The 25,762-nt window shown below is 40.0% G+C and overlaps 1 protein-coding gene across 3 annotated transcripts; it reads right to left on the bottom strand.

Annotated features, from left to right (window-relative positions):
- Positions 1-3,174: 3,174 nt before the first annotated feature.
- Positions 3,175-24,426, bottom strand: tmod1 (tropomodulin 1). 3 transcript variants are annotated; one of them, XM_039813642.1, is made up of 13 exons: positions 24,136-24,426; positions 19,112-19,194; positions 18,264-18,312; positions 17,736-17,872; positions 14,281-14,437; positions 13,177-13,293; positions 11,018-11,107; positions 9,075-9,205; positions 8,662-8,769; positions 7,813-7,956; positions 7,108-7,252; positions 6,188-6,287; positions 3,176-4,343 (listed from the first exon to the last, which is right to left on the bottom strand). In XM_039813642.1, exons 4-13 carry the CDS (start codon positions 17,856-17,858, stop codon positions 4,325-4,327), a joined length of 1,134 nt encoding a protein of 377 aa, XP_039669576.1. In that variant the 5' UTR covers positions 17,859-17,872; positions 18,264-18,312; positions 19,112-19,194; positions 24,136-24,426; the 3' UTR covers positions 3,176-4,324. The 3 variants fall into 3 exon arrangements, with proteins under 3 accessions (XP_039669585.1, XP_039669576.1, XP_039669593.1); XM_039813651.1 differs by lacking the exon at positions 19,112-19,194 and having other exon boundaries at positions 3,175-4,343; positions 18,264-18,274; XM_039813659.1 differs by lacking the exon at positions 6,188-6,287 and having other exon boundaries at positions 24,136-24,425.
- Positions 24,427-25,762: the final 1,336 nt, after the last annotated feature.

Here is a 25,762-nt window from a genome sequence, read left to right on the forward strand (position 1 = left end):
TTGGGGTGTTCTAAAACGTTTGTGCATGAGAACTGGTGTAATAATGGGACAATTACAGACAAACACTGTTCCCCTGACTTCGAGTACATGTCTGTAAGATGCCAGCCTTTTTTTCTACCAAGAGAGCTAACAGTAGTGATCATCACAGCTGTGTATATTTCATCCGATGCCAATGTAAACACGGCGCTCTCTCCTGCTGAACACCATAAACGAACAGCAGCTAGCGGGCCCACCCCGACGGTGTTCATATAATCGCAGGAGACTTTAATAAGGCACAGTGAATGTGAATTTTTATGCAACTATGCAAGGTTCAGAATACTGTGACTAAAATGCTGTCTGCATACTGAAAAGTAAATTGAACTCTTTGAAGAGAACCAGAAGTCATTAAAAGTAAATGCGTTTTAAATTTTGATCACAGTTAACAGAAGTGCAATACCATTATTGGTTTGAAGAGGGCAATATAGAAAGAGATGGACAGTCCAACTGACTTGGCGTATTTCTTCCATTTTGCCACAGAGTGTCACTGTTGTCTTTATATGGGAAAACACTGTACTGTACATGTCCAACCAAATGCAATGAAAGTTTCAGAACAAAGACATTTTTTGAGCTTTATTTATTTATTAAACAAAAAATCAACCAAAAAAACAAAACAAATTGAACTATCTAACGAAACAAGTCAAGCACTAAAATATCAGAAAACACTAGACATAAGAAAAGAACTGGATGCACAAAGACTCAAGAGTCTTGCACATGGGACTCCAGGTCCTCTTTTGCCTTTAGCATTCAGTTACTTACTGTTTTTTTTTTTTACAAATGTTTACATCCATAATTACCTTTTGTTGAACAACACCCACATCACTGACAAGAAAGTAACAAAGCAGTGATATTACATGACATTAAATGGGTTATCTAATTAAACATGTTGACATCAAGGAAACATGGATGGTACAGTAGGGTCAGATCAACCTTTGAGTCTGCAACTTGTAGTTTACCCATTTTCCTTAAAGTGATGGTTCGGATTAATTCACCCTAGGGTCCTTTGCACCATGACCTCGAGCCAAACACCCCCCCAGAAGCTTTTTTCACCTGGGTCTAACATTGGGAGAGTTAGCTAGAGTAGCTAATAATGCCCGAAATGATACCAAACAGCAACAGAGAGCTGAAGAGAGCAGGCAAGTGTTCATAAACTTCTGGTGTACTTACAAACTTTCCAATCCATCGTTTTATGAGAGCATAACCTATTTGTACTACTTGTAGACGTTTGGTATCATTTCGGGCATTATTAGTGGGGTAACTTACAAGACACAAACGTGGGTCCATTAGCCCCTGCGCTAAGCTATTCAGCTGATAACGTTACTCTACGCTAACTCTCCCAATGTTCAACCCAGGTGAAAAAGGCTTCTGGGGTGTGTTTGGCTCGAAGGAGTCATAGGGTGAATTATACGACCGTCAATCTCTTAATCATAACAAACACGCGTAACAAGAGTGCAGACCATTTTCCGGTGATTTTTACTGGAGCCGTTTGATTTTCAGACAGCAACATATTAGCTCTAGTTCCTGGTTACATAGCAGCTAACCGTACTTTTTCTCATTGTGCTGTTCATTTGAATTAAGTGTTGCAAAATACACAGCAGAGTTCATCATTGTCAGCATGTAGTTGGAGTGCGCAACAAGGACATAATCATGTATTCACAGACGTGTTTTGTTCCTGATGAGAAGAACATTTCCATCGTGAACTCTTTAAGGATCCATCCAGTATCAGAGTGACATACCATATTTCAGATGTTGGGTTGTTGATTTAAGACCCATCACAGCTAAGAAGCATTTTGAAACTGCAAAAAGTCTTTAGTTTTATTTAAATACAATGGATGGATTTTGTAATCTGACAGCTGTGAAGACATTAGAGGTTTCCTTTGTTTTTAAAAGATCCCATGGCATGAAAATTTCACTTTATGAGGTTTTTTAACATTAATATGAGTTCCCCCAGCCTGCCTATGGTCCCCCAGTGGCTAGAAATGGCGATAGGTGTAAACCGAGCCCTGGGTATCCTGCTCTGCCTTTAAGAAAATGAAAGCTCAGATGGGCCGATCTGGAGTCTTGCTCTTTATGAGGTCATAAGGAGCAAGATTACCTCCCCTTTCTCTGCTTTGCCCGCCCAGAGAATTTGGCCCGCCCATAAGAGAGAGACATCATGGCTTTCAAACGAGCAAAGTGGCAGTTGGTCAAGGCCACACCCCCACCCTCCACCTTGCCCCCCCCTCTCTTTTCCTCAATAGCTACAGACACAGAAATGGCACATCCTAAGGAAAGCTCATTGTGGGACTGGCTCTAGTGGCTGTAATTCTGCACCGAGGCTGAATTTCGGGAAAGACACTTCAGATACAGTATTAGGGGACCACTAAGGTCTATATAAAAGCATCCAAAGAGCACCATGTCATGGGACCTTTAAATCTCTCTACCACCCTAACTGAAATAATGCAAACCTGGATAGAGGCATTATTGTGAAACTTGTAACAAACAGTCAATAGTAGCAACCATTTTGCATTAAATCACACGTTTTAGCTCCAGTAAATAAAAATAACAATCAAACACAAACAATCAACAAACCAGACCTGGATGAAAGTGTAACAGAAATCCATTCAAGTACTGACAGTTATTTTGGGTTATTATAGTCTGACTTACATAATGGATCGTAGACAACAAATTCTATATTACACAGTGTTCGTAGAATATTTTACAGTGAGTTTATAGAATATCTAATTTCCAGCTAGTCTGAATTCTCAGACTGATCTCATAAAGTGGCGTATGTATGACACGCCAATTCGTATGCCATTTTGGCGTGTTATCAAGACGCATAATCACTTTTTAGCGTGTTTATCAATGCAGTTTGGCCGCCATTGACATACATTACGCCATAGTGAGTAGTATGAAGGGACATAAGTCCGCAGGGGGTGGTGAATGGGTAAAACACAGGACTCCCACGTGTGGGGTTTTCAGCCGTATTTTTTGTTTTTGTCGTTTACTAAAGCCTTTCCTAATGTTGTTTTCCTAAACCCAACTTTTTTTTTCTTTTTTTCTATTACACGGTTGACGTTCTCGCGATAGTACGTCATGTTCTCGCGATAACACGCAACGTGGCAACGCCACGTGGTGAGTATGTTTACATCTGCTGTATACAGCGTAGACATACACGTGGATAGCTCAAAATGCGTACAGATAACACGCCATTTGGCTTTAGGAAACTGGCGTGTATGTTTACGCAAAGTCATGATGCCATGTTGGAATTCTGGATAATACAACAATGTAAGTGTAATTAGAGTGTACATTTTGATTTACAAAAACGTTTACGTTACACAGGTAATTACTCCATCCAACACAATCGATCTAAGATATTAAGTATTTGAATGGCTCCTGACCCTTTCCCAGGCCTTTCACAAATAAATATATTCTGTATATAGCGACACATCTCACAGTAGCCAGGTTTATGAATCTATCTGTCCATTACTGAAGAATCTGTATAGCTTAGTATCTTAAGGACTGTGAGCCACTAAAATACTGTTTAGACCGAATAAGAAAAAGGCTGTTAACATCAAATTTACGGGTCATGATCCAGTGTCACAGTATTTCTCAAAATGTTGTATTAGGTCTATCAAATTCGAATGGGACATTGGCTTTGGTGTGTAATTGGTGGAAAATACCGTGTACGTTGACCTTGAAGCAACATCTGAAGCTTTTTGGTTCAACAGTAATGACAACACAACTCATTTACAGCATGATATTAATAATTAGAATTCATTCAACTCATCAATAGAAACAGGGATTTCTAAAAGTGTCCTATCACCTTTCAAAGAGCCCTCAGTCAAAACCAGACCTCCAAACCCCTTTATTAAGGAATCTAGACATTTGAGGAGATATTAATGGAATTAGGATGACACAGCCTCACCTTGTTAGAGTGCATAAAGAGCTACAGCAAATGTCTATGTCTGAAACCCAAGTCAAAATTCAAAATTCAGAGTACAAAAATAAGCACAAAATCTCCCCTTTTGCATGCCCTGAAAGCTCAGAAGGACACTGCTGATTAATCCCATTGAATCCTTTAATATCTACTAAAAAAAAAAGGGTCTGGAAAGTAGAAAGAGCTCAGAGACAATTGAACCTGTTGTGATGGGTGTGGTCTTCTGGGTAGACCATCGGAGGGTGTGAGGCTGGAGAGGGTTACAGGACGGGGTTTGAAAAGATGGTAGGGGCCGAAGGCGAAGGGAGGGTTGAGAGTAGCCCTGGTTTCTACACATTCGTCCGACACTTAGGAAAGATGGGTCCTCCCTCAAGCCTTCTCTTTCTTACTGTAGATGGAGAGGAGATGGCACAGGTAGAAGAGGAGGAATTATAGATGCAAAAGGATGAGGGGGAAGGAGGAAGAAGGGAAACAAGGAGGAAGAGGAAAATTTAAAAAACAGAATGCAAGACGGTTCATCATCATCATCATCAACATCAACAACAACAACAACAACTTGATGCAAAGCGGAGCAAAGTTGTAACAGAACAGGATAGAATGATTTCAATTACAGCACTTTGTCTTCAAGTGGCTGCAAATGGCTTTAGCAGGAGCTCTTAAAGGGGAAAAAACACCAGACAAAAGGTAAGAGACATTGATAAGAGCAGAGCTGGATTCACCCACTTTAGCCCTGGGACAAAATTAGGTGTGGGCCCCTACTGACCCCTAGTTAGTGATCATCATTAATTAGTCTGTGGTAACTTAATTGAGCACAATTTTATTTAGCAAAATACATCATGTGATGACTACATGTACTGAGACAATAAGGGCCAACACAAAGGTAAAACTAGATTTAACCTGTTGGCTTACAATAAGAGTACTCTGGTTTAGCACTTAACTCCTAGAACATTGTTGCACTCAAAATTCAAATTTTAAAGTTGTAGTCTACAGGCCTTGCTGACACTGCCGCAAGTGACATCAATTGAGGCAATTTATCAGATGTTACGCAACTAAGAGAGTTGCGTGAAATCTGATAAATTGCCACAAAAGGTTTAATAGAACTTTTTTGAAGATATGCAGTAGTACACCCCAAGACCTGTAAACAGAGTTTGGTATGTAAGATAGGTGCTCCTTCCCTTTAAGGCCCCTATCATGTCAGTTTATACTGTAATTTAGTGGTGCAGAAAGTATTAACAAACACATCTGCAATGTATTAAATGATCACAAACCGTGAACCTGAATACTTCGGGGCCACTGAGTGTTTGGGGACCCGGGGCAGTTACCCACTTTGTCAGGTTAACAATCCAGCTTTGGATAAGAAAAGTTTAAAAGAGTAGAAGACTATTTGTCTAGAGACTATTGTCTGGAGGCCAAATGCCTCCAGACAATACAGGAATGGCAGAACAGCAGGTCAGGAGAAGATAATGATCAAATGGGTAAAAATGCCAAGGAGAAATGTAAATAAAGTGGCCAAATAATAGATTATATCACTGATTTATTACTGGGAAATATACTGGGAACATGATGCAGAAAATACAAGTGAAGATCATGAAGGTTTCTGCAGCTTTACAGTGCAGCCAAAAGAAGATGGCAAGCAAAAAAGGGAACAGTTTCATCCTGCTGTTGTCCTGTTAGTTAGTGTCTTGCTCAGTGTCTTGGCTATTGCTCGGACATATGACAGAACATGTCCATTTTTGGAAATTAATCTTATCTGCTGTTCATTCTTCTGTATTTCAAAAGTACGGGTTATTTTAGCCTTCCAAAAACAATATGTCATAGTAAAGTTTAAAGTCATTCTTTTACTTCTGTTCAAAAAGTAATTCAGAATGTCCCATTTCCCTGTTTCTGGATCTTCCAGTCTTCAGTATTGTTTCTGCCTTGTTGGGCAGAGGCTCTTACACTTCTTTTGGAAGAAATTGTGGCAACAAAAAATATATTCGGACTATGGTGGGGGCCAGAGAGCAACAACAGCTACATAAGGAGACACTGTCAGTAGTCTCTGCAAAACCCAACTTTGACTAGAAGATGAAAAGAAGAAAGGCGATGATAGGTGCTGTGGAGAAGTCACAGAGGAGTATGACAGGTGGTGGCAGAGGTTTCCAGTGGTCTGGAAAAGAACCAGGTGATGTTGGCAGAAGAAAGGCAAGGCTGAGCGGTCAAACAGTGCAGTGTTTGTGTTTCTTTCTCTTTTACTTAGTCTTAGACTTGAACTTTTTCCCAAAGGCTCTCTCCAGCTCAGGGACAGACAGAGTAAGGGTGAAGGAGCCGTCCGACTCTGACCTGACGACCCGAGCTTAAAGATGACGAGGGGAAGGAAAAGGTTATGACAAGATTATGACACATACTGTAACTTCAAGTGGTTTGTGATACGATACGAGCAGATTATAAAACCATCTGAACCAAAACCTATAAACAGATATGCAAATGTAACCATCATTCTGAACTTCAACTCAATCCTTCGGTGGAGGTGCAGGCGATCGCCTCACATTTATCCTCACTCTCTAAACCTTAAACTGCACCCACACGCAAACGTAACAAGTACTCTATTTGTAAAGCTGATGATATGAGGTCAAATGTTTAAGACTGTCAGAGAGGAGTTGACTCAACTCTTTGGTACAAAGACAGCAAGTAATTGCTGTAGTAATTTGTGCAGGTGCATAACAAGAACCATTTCTTCCACCAGTTTCATTTTGTTTACTAGCTCTCATGCACATGCTCATTAATCTTTTTTTAGTGCTGATGTCATAACTTAGGAGGCAACTGTTTTGATTGGCTGGGGCTTTCTGGCCGTACTACAGAGTTACCGGCCGATGATATCACTCTGATTCTTCTATTACAGTCTGATTAAAGTAGACCCCAAGGAGATATATTGAAGATAAAGTGTCAGCACTGACGCACGTAACAACCAACGCTGCCAAATGCAATACTACTGAAATACTGTGTACGAGACGAGTAACATAACTCACTTTAAAGCACTGTGAGGTGATTATAATACGATATTTACTAGAAATGTTAATCCGTTTAAGTCCAGCTCATGAACTTTTCTCACGTTCCCAATTCAGTTTCTCAAAGCAGGCGTAAACAAAGAGTCTGTGTGTGTGTCTGTAACCCACCCAGGTCGTTGTTGTTCATCATGGCATTGGAGCCTCGGAGGCGCGGGCCCTGCTGGGTGAAATGATATCCAAACTTCAACAGCGTGGTGTTTTTCTCCAGCATGCTGGCTATCTCCATCTCCACCTTGTTGCCTAACGGCTGGCTCTGGAGTTTGGAGAGAGAGAGAGTGTGGGGAAGAGAGGGAGGAGGAGATACAAAAAGAGATGTAAAGCGATGAATTCAAAGCGGGTAAAAGAAGGTGATTTGTGGTAGCGACATGAATAAAAAGAAGAAGAAAAAAAAAAAAAGAGACAAGAAGAAGACTACAAAAAATGACTGACATCCTCTCCACAAACCGTGCCACTGCGGATAAGGTGGAGATCTACAGTACATTGACAACAGAGGATAAATTGGCAGGCGGTAACATGCTTTTTGAGATTTATAGAATTTCAATCAATCAATCAGCCAAATGGAGCCAAATGGCAAAGGAAGCCAGGACCATTCAACAAGTTGAACTAATGAGCGAGCGTGAGTCACAGATGTACAACTCAGCAGTATGACACATAATGCAATCAGGGAGCATTAGACTGAAGTGGCAAAGATGGCCTGTGTACACAACCTGACACACAAACACTCACATATGCATGGTAAGTGTGTATGAGTCTTCATGTCGTCTATGCAAGTGGGTTGTGCATGTGCGTGTGTGTATTTATGTGTGCTGGTACCTGATTGTCTATCTTGAGCTCGTGTAGTGTGGTGTTATTCTGCAGTGACTCTATGAGGGACAGGACTCCAGTCCCTGTAATGAAGTTGGACTCAACGTTCAGGCTCTTCAGCGTCGTGTTCACCTTTAACATCTCTGCCAGGGCCTGAGACAACACACAGCACATACTGTATCTTACTTCACGCAATTCTTTGCTGCCTTTTCTTGCTCTTTATTCCGGACTGGTTGCCAAAATAAGGTAAACAAAAAGCGTCTTTGTAAGACTGCTTTTTGCATATGTATTATTATTTCAAAGTACAAAAAGCGGTTAATTGGTAAAGGGATGATTATGTACCATCACTATTAGGAAGATTTTAAGGACATCTAAAACAGTTTGGGTTTTTATTAGTGGCATTATCAGCATAACTGACAACAAACACAAAGCGGTTGGTGGAACATTTTCTTAAGATTATTTTTTAAGGCTTTTTTTTACCTAGGTAAGTAAGGGGAGAGAGAGGGGGATGACATGCAGGAAGTTGTCACAGGTCGGACTCGAACCCTGGACCTCTGCGTCGAGGTATAAACCTCTCAGTATATGTGCGCCTGCTCTACCACTTAGCCAACCTGGCCACTGGTGGAACATTTTCAAGGCAAAAGAGACAACTATTTTGTTTAGCCATGAACATGATTTGCATCGAAATATACAGTTACTCAGGTTAAACCCTGATACAAGTATAAAGACAGAAAAGTGTTAATATTAGAATGATACTTTAACAACGGGGTGGTCTGGATTTCAGAGAAATGGAGCAATAAACCAGGTAAAATGGATTCTGTGCAGCATTTTGTGTTAAACGTTACAGCTGTGACTTACAAATGCTACAGGGTCGTTGCTCCTGGTTCCTACAATACTAAACCTCTCCACCACAGTGTTCTTCATCAGAGCCTCAGCGTACGCTTTCAGAGTCCTGATGGGGATGTTCTGGGGACAAAAGAACATTACAGCTCAGTAAATGCTGTACATTTTATTTATTATTCATTCTCCCAAATGGAGTTTGTGGCACCAAATGAATGTCCTACACACACAATCCAAAATTGTTCATAATACAAAAACATTACATAATTTTGTTCATTAAATGCCTAAAATGCGTTTCACTAAATAACATACATGCTGTGTTCCAAAGAAATCAATTTTATGCTCTGAGAATTAATTATGTGCGCGCACACCCACACCCACACACACGCACATCCACACCCACACCCACAGACACACACACACACACACACCTTGATGTTGTTGAGGTTAACCTCCACCAGATCAGGGTCGTTACTCTTCATTCTCAACAGGGTCTCTTCTACGTCAGTGGAGTTGGGCTCTTCATCAGGGACTGGTTTATACTGGGTACACTGGATCACACCTACAACACATTCCCAGTACACACTCTCATGTACAGCAGGATACTGTTGATTTATCTAGTCTTACTGTTGGAAAAACACATATTTAAACATGTTTGTAGCCCTTTCCCCAACATCAATGTCTAGATCAAGAGTTTAAGACTGCCAGACTTCACTGAACACTGTAAGCAGTTTTATCTGGACAGCTGACTGCTTGAGACACCATTAATGTAACATATACATTAACATAGCATTCTATACTGTGTATGAAAGTGTTGCATGTTCCCCCAGTCAGAGATCATGTTAAATATTACTGTGGATTATGGGGGTCTCTGCTGGTTCAGAGATGAATTTTCTCAATCCACAGAGAAGCCCATCATCCTTCAACAAACATTTTCCTTTTTTAACTTTTTTTAAGTTCATGTTTTGATGTTTCAACAGCACAAAAAGAGAACAAATCATAACAAACCACACCCTGTTTTTGCATAAGATTGTACAAGTCATGTATATAAAGGATACCACAGCATGTATAGTTTTATTGTTTATCAGGCTTTCCAGTCAATCAGTTTCCAATAATTTTCAAATGTTATGAACATTATTTGTTAAAGAATTTTTTAAGAAATGTTCTTAATATAGGTAATTTATCACAGTGGAAGTTTTTTTTTTGCATAGAATGCAGCACAAACTTGTCAATTAATCTGCACATGTAGCTATTTTGCCACACAAGTATATAGCACAGCGGCAGATGTGATGGCTTATGTGAAAAAAGTTTCAAGTCCCTTGACATTTATTTTGTGCAGTAATGAAATAAATATAAAACAGAACAGTTTACTTTGGAAAATGCTTGGCAGTAACCTGTAGTAAGAGTATTGTTTAGGCTTACTGGAGCAATAAATGTGTGTTTTATTTCATATATCAGTAAATAGTTTTAGTAATCAGCTTGAACCAATGTTTTGGTCAGTATATATAATTTCTGTAAGTCTACAGTAAGAATAATAACAATATTGGGACACTAAATCCCATTTACTAAATTATCCAATTTAAAGCATATTATGCATTTCCCTTCAAATGTACAGTATCAGATTGGGCAAAAGCAGAAGATGTCACTGTTTTCTTTTAAAATATAGATCTTGAATGTTTTCATGTGAAACAATGCTCAAACAATAACAAAAAAAGACCCATTGTTCAAACACTTTTTGATGTTCTGTGTCCTGTCGGCGCTAAAAACAAAGCAACTGGCAGTTTCAGCAGGCGAATCACAAGTTCATAGCTGGATCTCTTTATGAGAGCCGGTCATATTTGGAAGGAAGCCTCTGTGTCTGTTTAGAGCTGGAAGAGAATCTATAGGGTGAGCCACCATGCAAGATAAACAAGGGCTCATTAACGTGTGTGTGTGTGTGTGTGTGTGTGTGTGTGTGTGTGTGTGTGTGTGTGTGTGTGTGCGTGGGGGGGGGTGTATCTATACATTTAGTTTTTATCTACTGAATTACTTAGTTTTAAGCGGTGTAATTATATTTGTGCATGCATGAAGTGCAAATAAAGACTGAGTCGATCATTTTTGGTAAAATGAACCAACATTCTGCCAAAATGAGATCACTACATTCCAAGTCAAAACTCACTTCAACATTTTTGTTCAATGAGGTGATTGTTTTTTCATTCTTCAAACTAGTTGATTAGTTGAGATTATTTTAGGATACTTTTACTTGTTTCTTGAAAATCCTTACACCAACTGTATCTGTGATTGAACCAAGCAACTGGTAGATTTCAACAAAAATAAAAGAATCATAGTTACATAAGCTTCAGCACATGTGTGGCAGCGTGTGTGTTTTACGTACTGTTGAGGCCTTGCTTGTTGACTATGGTGCTGCTCGCCAGGGCCTCATAGTACTGCTGATTACTCATCAGGGTGTGCATACCCAGGATGGCTGGAAGACAGTAAGAAGACTGAATGAGGATGAAAGGAACAAAGGGAATAAACAGAGGGTCAAAGGAAGAAACACAGAGAGAGAGAGAGAGAGAGAGAGAGAGAAAAAAAAAAAAAAAGAAAAAAAAAAAAAAAAAAAAAAAGAGTCTATAGATGTAATGATTGTCTAGTTTCAGCCATACAGTGGACCACCATGCTAATACAGACAGCACATCAGCAGTTGCAGCATCCCAGTTTCAACGATCAAGCAGTTGTATGTTGTAAGGTTTCAGGCACAGTAGTTTTAGGCTCTGTTGGCTGACTACACATACATATGCTGCTCCAATATCTGCATGTTCAAGGATGTCAACTTGAGGACTACTTGTGTGCTGGCAGCAGTGAAAGTGAAATATGTTTTTTTGACTGGGCAGACCTGATGACGCTATATAAAAGAAACGATTTGGAGAGAATTATCACCTTATCTTTTGGTCAGAGAGCACCGGAACGGAACAGTTTGTAAAGAGGTAAACAGTTAGGGAACACAAGCTACCAAGCTGCTCTTTGTAAAAGTGGGGGATGTTAAAGCAACTCCAGGGACTTGTTGTGCTCCTAAAATATTTCTGCAGCAGTATTGTTTTGGAATAAATGCAGAGACTCTGGTAGTGGGTTAAACTAAATGTGTTTACGTATTGTAATGTATCTCTCTCACAGAGATTGAATGTAGTATTTACAGTGTTGATCTATCAACTTAACGTAATGCTAATTACCTTTCAAACTTTCATACAGTAATTTTCTGGAACAACATACTTGTAATTCTTCTAAAACACAATACTTGAGTTCAGCAAATTTCAAAGGTTAATAATGAGACCTCTGTGTGCTGTGTGTGAAACATGGAGTGACCCATCTCGATTGCTCTTTATAACAAATATGTTAAAAGTTTGTATATGCAGCAAAATATTTGCCACAGAAATTACATTTGCTAGCCTGGCTTAACTCTCAGTTTATTGACTGACTGAATGTCTGCCTAACACAAGCTGACAACACGAACATAACAAGAGGACCAAACTCGTTCCATGCAAACACCGTGCGCAGTCTACAGATACCCTGGATGGTGTTCAGCTAGCGAACAGAGAAATCCAGCAGGGATGAAGGAGGTGGAGGAGATGGAGGGATGAGGGGAAGGGTGGAGGGAAGATGGAAGGAGCACTAGAGGAAACGGAGAAGATTTGGATTAAGGAAAAGTAAATGAATGAGGGGAAGTTGAGGCCACTGATTAGTGAGAGAAGATGAATAATCAGACACCTGCGCTTTAGCACATTCGACAGATCGGATCCAGTCTATGAATATCATTCATTCAGAAGTGTGTGGGTGCGCGGGTGTGTGAGTGTGCTTATTTTTTGTTAGTTATTAAAGTTTATCTATATATATTATATACGTCAGATGAAACAAAACAATAATGTGAAATTCTGGATGAAAATCTGATTATATTCTCCCAATTTGTCTCTTCACTCTTTACTATTGAAAGTATGTTCTAAACTGGCTTCACCACGAGGACTCTGTTAACTGTGGTAAAATCAGTGTATTCTTTAAGTAGGAAATAGAACAACTTTTTGATTTAAAACCCAATTAGTGAATAATGAAACCAATTTGCCTTATGGATATAGTACATGTAGTCTTTCTTTGCCAGACCCTCCTCCAAAGCGCACTGAAAGAGGGTCTGGCTACTCCATATAACAATCGGGGATGGGACGAAAACGTGCTCTGGTTTAATTTCTTTAAACCAATCAGAATCGTCATGGGTGGCGCAAAACTCCGCACAGAGCCGCTGCAAAATAGTCGCGCAAGAGAAAATTCAGATTGGACAGATAGTCTAGCTAGCTGTCTCAATTTACCCTGCAGAGATCTGAGGAGCAGTCAACAATAGTCCTCAGAAATCCACCGAATTTAAAATTCCAACACAAAGAAAGCGCAAGGAAACGGAAAATACATGCATCCGGCAGAATTTCCTGCAATCCCGGAAGTGGAACGTCAAAGATATAGACTATAGTACACATGACCGTGAGGTGATGTGAGTTGGTGTGATCATGTTACCTGCAATATCACAGAGCTCAGCATCAGAAGCACTAGCCAGGGCTTCTTCTAGCTCTGGCTCCAGAGTCACATTCTCCATGATGGGGTCCACCATCTTTTTAGGCACCCAGGCTTTCCCTGCAACATGAGAGGACAGATTTAATACAAAGACATACACACATAACTTGAAATATATTTGCTGGAAACAATTTGTGTTCCCAAGGAATTTAGGAATTAACGGTTTCACTTATACTGGCTAACCAGACCAGAAATCATCTAAGTCCCAATAATGTGGAAGTTGTCCTGCCATAACAGGTGCAACAAAGTCGGATATATATATCGGACCTTTCAGAAAAATGTGAATCTGGATTTTGATGGGAATGCCTTTTACAAGTCGGAAACTCGTGATTACGCTAACTGCGATATGACATCACATCAGTGCTACACAGACACAGTAGAAGAATATATTTATCCGTAGGCAGAATAACAATATTTCCTCAGTAAGTCAGTACGACCCAGAGATTTGTGTCTTTACTGACAGGTCTGAGTTTCAACCAGACATTTTTTGGGATGGTTACTGACAGCCTGGCTTGCTGGTGAGGGTGAAAAGGGTGGTGGTCTTGTCAAAACCAATTTTAGTGAATAAAAAAATAATCTTCCAACTCATGGATACCTGAGATGTCCATGCCAGACTTCTAAATTAAGGGTTTTCATGAGACAACGTTTAAGGTTTGCGGCTTAGTTTAGGTCGTGATTAATTTGAGTGTTAATCTGAATATTTTCCAACATTGAGTGACTGTGGCGTTCCCAGGCCAGCGTGGAGATATAATCTCTCCACCTAGTCCTGGGTCTTCCCCGAGGCCTCCTCCCAGCTGGATGCGACTGGAACACCTCCCTAGGGAATCGCCCAGGGGGCATCCTTACCAGATGCCCAGACCCCGTCAGCTGGCTAGATAACCCAGCTGAGGGGGGTTCGGGCTGAGGGGGTTACTATTTAGGGAAATCAAACCGTGTTGACGTCCAGTGTTCTTGTCACATCTGTTCATTTCATAAAACACTGCAATGAGCCAGACAAAGCCACATTTTAATCTAAGTTAGGTTTATTATGAGAACAATATTCCATACCTCTCTTCTCCCCTGTGAAGGGCACCGGGTCTTCTTTGTCAGGATGCTCTTTGGCCTGTTTCTCCAGATGGGCCAGCAGGTTGTCTCTCTGAAACGTTCCTGTCGGAGCTTTCTTGGTCTGGTCCTTCTGCCGCATCCCAGCTGGCAACAATGCATTCTACACAAGAATGAGAATTTACGTCATTTAAAGGGCTTGCACTGGGTATCGAATTTCCTTTCCACCGTTTCTGTCTGAAATTGTCTCATGTCTTTTTTGTCCTATTATAGTAGTTAAGTCATGTAATACCTCATAACATGAGTGCAAAACAATGAAGAACAAGTGATTCCAGGATTGCTTCCTTGCTATAGTACTACTACTGAATAAAACACTAATCTCAATTACATATCTTGCACGCACCAGTGGTACCATTCAGTGCACTCTTCATGAGCAGCACTCCAGTCAGGGCTGAGGAACAAATCCTTTATACATGCTTTGTGGTGATTTAGAGTCAGAGTTAATCTTTAACCTCAGTCTTTTATTCTGAGAAATAAAGACACCTTTAACTCACTGCAGCTATACATACACATACATATGTTCTTTACGTTTAGCCAGTTATCAATCGAAATAAGAATAAATAGGATAATAACTCACCAAATACATAAAAAAGACCAATAAATGCAGGGCAGCAACGTAATTAATAGGTTTAAAAGAAACCTGCTTAAAAAACAAAAGCACCCAAACCCCAGTGGGAAAATACACACTCACTTTTCATACATTGTGCAGTGTGTTTATTAACAATATTACAACACTGATATGGTATTATTTGCATTAAAAAAATGTTGAACAATTTTGAAGATTCTTTAAGTGAAGATAGATTTAGAGATGGTGGTACAGTATCTTTTCTCTGGTTAATGTTAACTCCCACATCAGTCCTTATCGCTGCTCTAGCCCAACGCAGGACCAAGACATTACCCAGAGCTCTGCTGCCCACCAGCTTATTTTCAACCTAAAGCAACATTCAAAACCAAGCTCTTACAAGTGCTACTTCTAGCTTCATATCTTATCTGTCCTCTCAGCACTCAGATGCCTCTCTCCTCATGACTCGGTGTCTGTCTTTGCCTCTCGTACTTAAACCCCCCTGCCCCCCCCAGCAAAAAAAAGTTTTCAAAAGTCAGGCCACATTAACATGATTATTTGGTTTGAAATATACTCGTTAAGAATAATCTCCTTTACTAGTTTCTCCGTAAATGTTCACGTGACTTACAGTACATTACAGTAGTATTTATAGAAATGCACAGGTTTATCACACTGTCACTGCCCAGCTTTTAACGTCACATGTTTTATCAGCTGTAGGTAACAGGCACATTTCCAGTCCCAGCATGTTATTTTTACCAGCATGAGACTCTCTGGCTTCCTCTCCTATCCTTTCTAACTGTACTCTCCTCTGTCCTTTTCCCCCCTGTCATCCCACCCCCTGCCTCATTTGGTCTCTATATATCTCTCTCTTCCTCTCAGCAGTCACAGCAGTCATCTATAAGCACATAACTGTAACATGCTTCCATTAACAGAAGGCTGAGATGCCGGGGCTAACTTTTAAGATACTGTATGTGAGTAAAAAGTGACAACTTTTTCTTGGCTACTGTGGAGCAGGGAACATTGACATATTATCACCTTAAAAAGTTGATATGGCAAACCTAGCAAACAGTTGCTTAATATTTACACATCCAGCAGATACAGAGCAACATTAGCACTTACTTAGGGTCGTGTTTTCTGGCCGCCGGATGAATGTAAGCCCAATATTTACTCTACTTTTAGCTTTGTTTTTAGTCTCTACCAACCAACAATTGAGAAAAAGTAAATTGGCTCTTTGCCAGTAAATGCTCCTCTAGGTTCACCAGCTAGTAGCTACCTTTGTCAGTTAGTTAGCCCCTTGGTGCTGGGCAGGAAGCGTGCAGTGGGTTTACTAGAGCTTTATTTTGCTGAAAATAGTTTCCTTAAGTTGGGAGCGAACCAAAACAGTAAAATTGCGGCCGGTAAAAACAAAACAACGAGCCGAAAGATGTTAAAAAGTTAAGTAAAAATATGAATGAATGCAGCTTTAAGTTATGTACTTTAAGTGAGTGAAAAAACAACAACATTTTCACTTTAGGTTGAACTTTCCATGAATCGTGAAATGTTACCAGTAATCTAGTTACATGGGATTTGTTTTAACCTATTTTAAAAAGGATGTTAGAGCTTTATTCCAAAGATTTCACAAATCTCAGCGTTCAACTTACAGCCCCCATGATGTGACCATGGTGAAAGTAAACAGTGTGAACCAGTTCAAGTTGTAGTGTGTCATTGTATGACTGAGAGGCAGTGAGAAAATACCAAATGTTCTCTAAATGATTGACAATAAATGTATCTCTCTACAAAACAGCTGCCATTCATGTTTTTTTTTAATCCAACATGATGATTATTTTTTTGATTTTTTTTTAAAGGCTTACTGAAAGTGCTGTGGGAAGCCTCGCAGCGAAGGTTACAGTGTGTTTCAAAGCAAATGGGTACTTTACTGTTGTGAAACGGGTTACCCTTATAAACAGGCACAAACAAGGTAAGCATGCACGCACTGCCTCTCACTGTTTACGTCACGGAGACCCTCCGTTTACTCACTCCTGGCATCAGTCTCTCTACAGTACGTACACTGAGTCCTGCACATTATACCCTTCCAGTCATCCCTTGGCATTGAGGGGGAATCCAGCCTCTTTATGAGCAGTTAGTCATTCATCAGCTATTACAGCTGCTGTTACCTCCTTGACCCATGATACATCACTGAAAAACACATCATAAAAAAAGCAGCAGAAACTAAACACAAGTATAACTATAGCTACTGTAGCATAATTACTAACAACCCTCCCACAGACTGCACGTGATAGTAGCTAGTAGGGAAATACCGTAAATGATGAAGAAAGCCATTAAGCAGTAGCAAAGCTAGCGTCACTGAGTATTTTCTAGAATTGATCTCCGTTTCGCTTTAGCCTTAATAACCAGAGCTTTTTCCTATACTTTCTCTGTCATGTATTTGACAAATTGCTAATTTCATCATGGATTAATCTGGATGAATTGTTTATGTTTTTCGATAAATTGTCTAGAAAATGTCAGAAAGTAGCACAAAAGAAGAAGATGTTTGTTTTGTCCGACCAAAGGTGCAAAAGCTATTTTCATTTACAATGATGTAAAACAGAAAAAGAAATAGCAAAGCCTTATATCTGAGAAGCTGGAACCACCAATGTTTCGCTTTTTTCTTGATTAATAATTAGAAATTAGCTAACAGCAATTCAGATGAAAACACAAGGACATGTAGGTATAGCAATATACAGTACGCTGCAGTATCACATCAGGGGCCTCTAATAAGCCTGTGTAACCACATAACTCTCCACTGACATCAACATAGTGACAGAAGCTCCTCCTTATGGACTTCATATTATAAACTTACATCAGGATCCAGCTCCTCTAATTCATCCTCTAATCGCTGCAGCTCTTCCTCCGATAGTTTCTTCAGCAGCTCGTCCTCGTCTATGTCCCTGTACTTCTCCATCTCCTTCCTCAACACCGACATGTTGGACAGCACACCTACGATCATGGATAATGTCACTTCAGCACAACATGCATGTGAACTCTTGCAAAAAAAAAAAAGAGCTGATACACAAAATTAAAACATTATTTGCTGGTTGGATTTTCAGTTCAGGATTTATCTCATAAAATAAACATTTGGATAGAAGCTATATATTTTGGCCAACTTTCGTCTGATTTCTGGCAATGACGGTGTGCTTTCAAAAGTTTCCTACAACATCGATCTTGTATAAGCAATTAGCAATTAATCCAAACTTTTACTTCAATCATCGTCTTGTATTCTATTTGTGAGGTTTAGATTTCTGAGATGTGAGATCTGGTGCTGCCAGGGTAAATATATACTTTACAAATACACAATGGGATCTGGGAAGTAATACAATGGTTCCCTCACCTCAATCACCCCTGCAAATAAGAAAGACAAAATGTAGGAGATCAGAAGCCTGCAAGAAAAGAAAAAAAACATTTAACTATGGATAGAAACAGCAGAGAAAGCACTAATAAAATAAAAAAGTTGATATAACGTTGTGGCAACTCATAGTGTTTGAAGGACCAGAGCAAAGCAAAGCTAACTGTGATGGTCAATTAGCAAAAGAAAAGAAAAAACACATGCTTTTCGACGCTGCCGTTTGCCATTTTAAAAAGGTCCCATGGCAAGAAAATTTCACTTTATGAGGTTTTTTAACATTAATATGAGTTCCCCCAGCCTGCCTATGGTCCCCCAGTGGCTAGAAATGGCGATAGGTGTAAACCGAGCCCTGGGTATCCTGCTCTGCCTTTGAGAAAATGAAAGCTCAGATGGGCCGATCTGGAATCTTGCTCCTTATGGAGGTCATAAGGAGCAAGATTACATCCCCTTTCTCTGCTTTGCCCGCCCAGAGAATTTGGCCCACCCATGAGAGAGAGAGAGACATCATGGCTTTCAAACGAGCAAAGTAGCAGTTGATCAAGGCCACAACCCCACACTCTACCTTGCCCCCCCCTCTCTCCTCCTCAATAGCTACAGACACAGAAATGGCACATCCTAAGGAAAGCTCATTGTGGGACTGGCTCTAGTAGCTGTAATTCTGCACCAAGGCTGAATTTTGGGGAAAAGACTTCAGATACAGTATTAGGGGACCACTAAAGTCTATATAAAAGAGACTTCAGATACAGTATTAGGGGACCACTAAGGTCTATATAAAAGCATCCAAAGAGCACCATGTCATGGGACCTTTAAAAAAAACGTGCACCTGAACTCACCTCAATGACCCCCAGCTCAGGGGTAAAATAACAGCAAAAGGCAGCCAAGTGCCTGTAGCAGCGCTCCTGGGAAAGAGACAGACCTGGAGGAGGCAGAGGCACACAGTGAAGAGAGATCGATGGCTCTCAAAATTAGAAAGCCATAGATGCACTAAGACATCTAGGGAGAAAGATATTTAGCATCATATTTCGCTGCTTGCTTTCCTTTTTTTTTATTTTTTATTTTCCCCGTCTTCATTTCTTCCTAAAGTAACTGACAAGGTAGCCACAGAAGGCTGGGAAATAGCAGTGTTGTTTTAAACTGTTTAAACAATTTTTTTTGTCCCATGTCGTAAAAGATGTGTTGCAGTTTTTAGTGTCTCCTTATTAAACGACCACATCTGAAATACTTGTGTAAGAACATAACCTTTACAGGCCATTTGATGCTGTTTTCACTGCAGATGCACTTTACATCTCACAATTCTCTGCTATTCTAATTGCACGTAGAAGCATTTGGATATAGCTAAGATACATCTCAAGTTCCAAGTTTCCTGATAAGGCAACTGGTGTCATTTTAACCTCAACACATTTGTTAGCTGGATTTCTTCAGGGTAGCTGGTCTTGACATTTGGGGAAAAGAATGGTACATTTATTTCCGTTCTTGCCGAGAGTAAGATGAGGAAATTGATACTACTCTCATGTCTGTATGGCTAATATGCAGCTACAGGCAGTTAGCTTAACTCAGCATAAAGACTGAAAACAGGGGAAACAGTTTGCTTGGCTCTGTCCGAAGTTATGTGCCAGAATATTTATTGGCTGTAACTACCTGGAATCTGCGCTGGTTGTCTGAAAACTCCCAGCCAAGAAAGAGTCCAGCAGTTAAGTCCCCATAAAACGACCAATTGTTATTTTTACACAACATGATATAACATGTCAAATCAGTGAGCTTGAGAGGTGCTGGTGGATTTTGTTATCTTTTGAACAGAGCCAGGCTAGCCATTTCCACCAGTTTCCAGTCTTTGTGCTAAGCTAAGTTAACTGGGTGTTAGTTGTAGCTTTTATATTTAACGTAGTGGTACGAGAGTGGTATTGATCTTCAATGAGCGTATTTTCCATACCGTCAAGCTATAATTGTTTATTGGAGATGTAACACTTTGAGGTTTGGTCCATATGTTTCTATATGGTGTAATTTACGCTAACAACTGGACAAAATATATATATAAACAAGACAAGAATGTAATGTTGTACAGGGATAAATATTGGTCTAGATGCCATCACAAGATTATTTACTGACTGAATTGTCGCTGTAATAAAGAGTTGTGTTAGTTTTCTGATGTTTGCCTCATTTTAAAAACAACAGTGTTAAACCTAGACAAGGTTGTCGTGTGATTGGTTGGAAGTTGACAAATCTACTGGGTAATGTAGAATGTGTTATGACAATTTGTTTGAAAAGTAAAATAGAGTTAAACCATCTGAAGTCACTGCAGGTAGCGACCTAGCTGTGAATGTTATAAAAATGACAGATCGATGTCTAACAGCAGAAAGAAAAAAAAAAACATTTGTTCAACATTTAACATTCAAAGTTCAACTACAGACTTCTGAAGTGTGACTTGCTGCAACAGCTAAAGTATATGAACAAGTCCCTTTTATGGGATTATAACAGCAGGCAAGCTTTAAGCTAGCACTACAAGTTTTCACCTGTTCACTTGTGATCTAAACTGACACTCTATATCCTCCCAGAATGATATCCTGTTGCTGACCCCTCTGCCATGAATCACTGTCACAACTACTGGTTTTTTTTCTCAAAGCACTCAGCAGAAATAGGTTAAAGTAAACCCTGGATAAACCAAATCTCTTGTCCAGGAAAGTGTTTTTCTCATGCTTTCCTTCGCTGCTGGCAGAGTGGACAGATAGAGATCTGTTTTCCTCTCTCTCACTCTCATTTCAGTTTGGGCTTTGGGACCAGATGACTGATAATGGATGAGCTGCAGCGGGACATTTGTGGGTCACACAGCACCAAAACGCTTGGCATATGTGCTGTCTCTAAGCCCCAGCTCCTTAAAACTGTGGGTCAGGGTTTGAAATGTGTTGTGACCTGCAGCTGATAGAGGTCCACATGACAACACTAATAATAATAATAATATTAATACTTTTACTGAGCCTGGATCAAAGGATGACAATGTTCTCAAAGTAGGCAGAAAGGGTTGAGATGTAGCTTGAAAACCCAATCAAAGTGCAGACAATGATGCACTGAAGGAGTACCAAACCTTTCTTTTTGATCTCAAGTATGTCAGCAAGTGTGTTCCTAGCAAGTGGAGTCAAGCGTGCCGTTTTTTTTTTTTTTTTTTCTGCTTTCTCTAAGCTCCACGACAAGACAAGTTTCCAAAACTAAAGATGAAGAACTGGGCTGAACTCCAAATAACGCTGCAAGTCTGCTGGAAGAAGCCTGACCTGCTCTGATGATATCAAACAGATCCGTGCCTGTATTTATAACATTTCTACAAGCTTCTGCTTCATTGGAGGACATTCACTGGGCAGAAAGGGAAGACAATTTAAAAAGACCTGAGCCAGAATGTACCCTGTAAAGTCATAAGCACTTGACCTAAACAAGGCCTGTCCAGTCCCCAAGCCTCTAAGAATAGCAGCACTGATACAGGATCCTTAATCAAGTCAGATGTGTGTAAAACATTTAAACTGACTGTTAAATGGCATTTGGTCTCTCATGAGCGCAGCCTTTGTCACATTACATTTAAAAAAAATAGAGAGTTCATAACTGAAATATCTGCTCACACCCATATACACAATGCAGCTCCTCCTGTAACTAAGTGCTATGATGGCCTGCTTTAACTGCTATTTCTTTGTAAATCTTTCAGTTTGATATTAAACATAAACCCTGCAAAAGTTTTTCACCCATCAAATACACACACATCTCTATAAAGCTCACATGCTCTCAGAGTGGCCAAAAACTCTTCCAGCCAATAAATCAGCACATAAAACACAGCTGAGAGCACAGCGGTGGACTTTTAGATGCTACAGCAGACGACTTCCTGCTTAATGTCGTCAAGCAGCTTACACAGTCATGAAAATCTGTCAGATGTACAGTAAAGTGGCGTGTGAATTTTTCACTTAAAATGTCTTCAGTTAAGGAAGTTCGAGATATACTCTAAGCTTATGTCAAACTTGGTTAACACAAGAGCTTGAACTAGGAGGCGCTATCCTCCACACGTTTGTACATACTTTAATAAGTATTTTATAGATTTAGATGCGAATAAAAACGTTATCAATGCTACCAACTCCAGTTCCCGCTATGTTTAAAAAAATAAAAATAAAAAATAGCAAATGAGGTTGTAATTGACAAATTTAACTTTAAAACATCTTAAATGTCCTTATCTGGTCAACCTGAGAATTCTAACCAGATGTTAACTGCAGGTTTGAAGGTGGACCAGTGGACTTGGTAACAACAAATAACCATATTACTACTATAGGAATATGTTTTGCATTTACAAACTCCATTATGCTTTAAGTTTTTTCTTCTTTTTAAGCTTCTCCTGTGGTATAGGAATTAAAGCTTAATTGTGACATTTGTTTGGTGTCTGTCTAAACTAATTTGCAGGATTGCAGTCGTTAGAATGGTCTCTGAAATGACCCAGTAGAAAACAGCTGAGAGGCAACTGGTCAGCTTTCCTATGCGCGTAAATGAGATAAGCTGCAGGACTATGCGCGCGTGTGTGCGTGTGTGTGTTTTCTGCTGTGACAGTAAGAAGGGTGTCCATTTACATAGTGGTGACCACTGATACAATGCATAGATGCTTACCAAAATAGATTAGTACACCACAGAAAGTTTATGTGAACTTGAGATAACAGAGTGTGAAAGCCATGACCAAACAGTCAAACCAAACATTGTCTAATTCTACTAACTTTTAGTGCAGACAAAACTAAACCAATCGGTGATGGCTGCTGTGCCATTTGTCTCCACTTTGGAGTCGTATATCATGAAGTGTGTAATCAGGAGCCTTGCTGCTTTAGACCTGTTGTCTGAACATTTGTGCATTCTGCAGAGGTCAAAAAGTCTGTGGTGTATCACTGCACTAATCAGAGCGTCATTTCAAGCTATCTGCTAACATGCTACATTACTAATCCAAGAGATGAACAGATTTACGAATGCATGTGTGCATGTTTTAGATGATGGAACGCTGTGCAACAATGAGTGTAGCGAGATGACCAAAGATGCCGTTTTGTCTGTCTTTGTATGCACAGCTATGTTAAAACTAAGAGGGAAAGCATATTTACCAAGTAGGTTAACAAAGATCACAAGGATCCATTTACTCTACAGTAATGTACTGTATGTATGTCACAGAGGAACTGACAACCAACCTGTCACCAGACAACTGTTCCGTCTCAGTACATGATGAAATCCTGATTATGCAAGGTGGTTTTACATTTTCTACTTAAATTAACTTTACATGAATAGCTACTGATTTTTATTACATCATTAACCACTAGGGTAACCCACTTTAGAGCATGACCCCAACTTACCTCAAGCCTATTTTTTCTTTTTGTTATAGTGATTATTTTAAAATCCAGCTTAAGTTTGTACAATGAATGTAGAATAAGTATTAGACATTTGCCAATTGATAATAACTGGCATCAAATTAGTCACAGTATAAATACTTCACTAATTTTCTTCCATCAAGGACCCCCAAAGTGGTAAATGAGTGCATTGAAATCCCCATCTGTGCAGGACTTTGGCGTTATAGGACTCGCAGTGCCAGTACTTTAAGAAGGAAGCCCACAGCAGCCAATAAGACATTCTCCAACAGGAGGGGCAAATAACAGTGAAATAAAGCAAATATAAATATTTAAATATAAAATATTCCAGTTTTACCGGAGAAGTCCCCTTTATTCTCATGACCTTATGGTAACCAATTTTCTCCAAGTAATTCTAAAAGTGTTGTACTGTACATTATTTTAACCTTGATATGCAATCTTAACTAATTTGACTGTTTAACAGTGTGCAGTATCATTTTTGCATTTTATTTCCGTACCTCCTCCAGCGCTATTTATAGCCGGACGGTCCCGCTGGGTGACAGCAACGAATACTTTGACCAGATATGGTTTCCTTCAGAGCCGCCTGGAGTCGCACTGCGCGGTCCGCTCTGCTGCAGGCGCACAACCCGGGAATCTGCAAAAAAACTCCAACTAGACGAACCCGTCCATGACCCGCAGATAATCCTGAATTCAGCAGATTTCACAGCGTGCTCACAAAGTTTCCTCCCCCGTTCCCTGGTCGTCTCTCGGCGGAGGCTGAATCTCATCTCCCGCAAAGGGCAAAGTAAACTTATGGGGAAGAGATCCTCCTCCTCCTCCTCCCCAACACGGCTGCCCTGTCACTCCAGTGATGTCATGAGGTGGAACTGCGTCCATTATCGGACACGTGGACTCTCCAGCATTCATTGTACGTCTGACCGCAAGTTTGACCCACTCGAGCTTGCTTGCTTGTTTGTTTCGTGACGCACAGAGGATAATATTGTGGAGTAGTTACTAAGATAATGTAAAAGTCCTTTGTAAATGTATACTCTGGTCCCTGCAGCGGGGAAGTTTTCTGCGCCCAGAGAAGAAAACTTGGTAAAATGGTAAATTAACTATAACGTGTTAATTAGTCAGCTGCAGCTCAGTTGTTTGCTGTTCAAGGCATGCTAGCTAACCGACTGCCGGCTGTCTGAGTGTTCATTATTTTACATGTAGACGCAATCACTTTATAAACTATACACTCACCTAAAGGATTATTAGGAACACCATACTAATACCGTGTTTGACCCTATCCAATCAATATGAGCCAACATTTCTAAAGAATGCTTCCAGCACCTTGTGAATCAATGACATAAAGAACGAAGGCAGTTCTGAAGGCGAAAGGGATCCCCCACACCATTACACCCCCACCACCACCAGCAGCCTGCTCAGTGGTGACAAGGCATGATGGATCCATGTTCTCATTCTGTTTATGCCAAATTCTGACTCTACCATCTGAATGTCTCGAGACTCATCAGACCAGGCAACATTTTTCCAGTCTTCAACTGTCCAATTTTGGTGAGCTTGTGCAAAATGTAGCCTCATTTTCCTATTTTTAGTGGAGATAAGTGGTACCCGGTGGGGTCTTCTGCTGGTGTAGCCCATCCGCCTCAAGGTTGTGTGTGTTGTCTTTAATGTAAGTCTTTAATGACATCCACTCAAATACAGATAGTGGCAAAACTTCAGTCTCAGTGTTACTTGACCTTAGTGCTGCATTTGACACAGTCGACCATGACATATTACCAGACTGATTGAAAAACTGGGTTGGCCTTTCTGTCTTAGTTCTAAACTGGTTTGAATCCTATCTAAATGATAGAATAAAGACTACTTTGTGTCTATAGGCAATTATGTATCTGAGCATACAAAAATGACGTGTGGAGTTCCCCAAGGCTCGGTTCTAGGACCTCTTCTGTTCAACATCTACATGCTTCCACTGGCTCAGATTATGGAAAATAAGATAAGTCACCATAGCTATGCAGACGACACAATTTTATATAACTTTATCGCCAGGAGACTATAGTCCTATACAAAAACTGACTAAATGCATTGAACAAATTAATGACTGGATGTGCCATGTGTCTTAAATGAAGAAAAAACTGAGGT

Source organism: Perca fluviatilis, chromosome 1, assembly GCF_010015445.1.
Source record: "Perca fluviatilis chromosome 1, GENO_Pfluv_1.0, whole genome shotgun sequence".
NCBI classification, from domain to species: domain Eukaryota; kingdom Metazoa; phylum Chordata; class Actinopteri; order Perciformes; family Percidae; genus Perca; species Perca fluviatilis.

Coding starts and splice junctions, on each gene's coding strand:
- tmod1 (XM_039813651.1), bottom strand. CDS start 17,858: ATGTCGGTGTTGAGGAAGGAGATGGAGAAGTACAGGGACATAGACGAG. Junction 9,206..11,017: donor CAACAAGCAAGGCCTCAACA/GTACGTAAAACA, acceptor AATGTGTTGTAG/GTGTGATCCAGTGTACCCAG. Junction 8,770..9,074: donor TTAACCTCAACAACATCAAG/GTGTGTGTGTGT, acceptor TTTTGTCCCCAG/AACATCCCCATCAGGACTCT.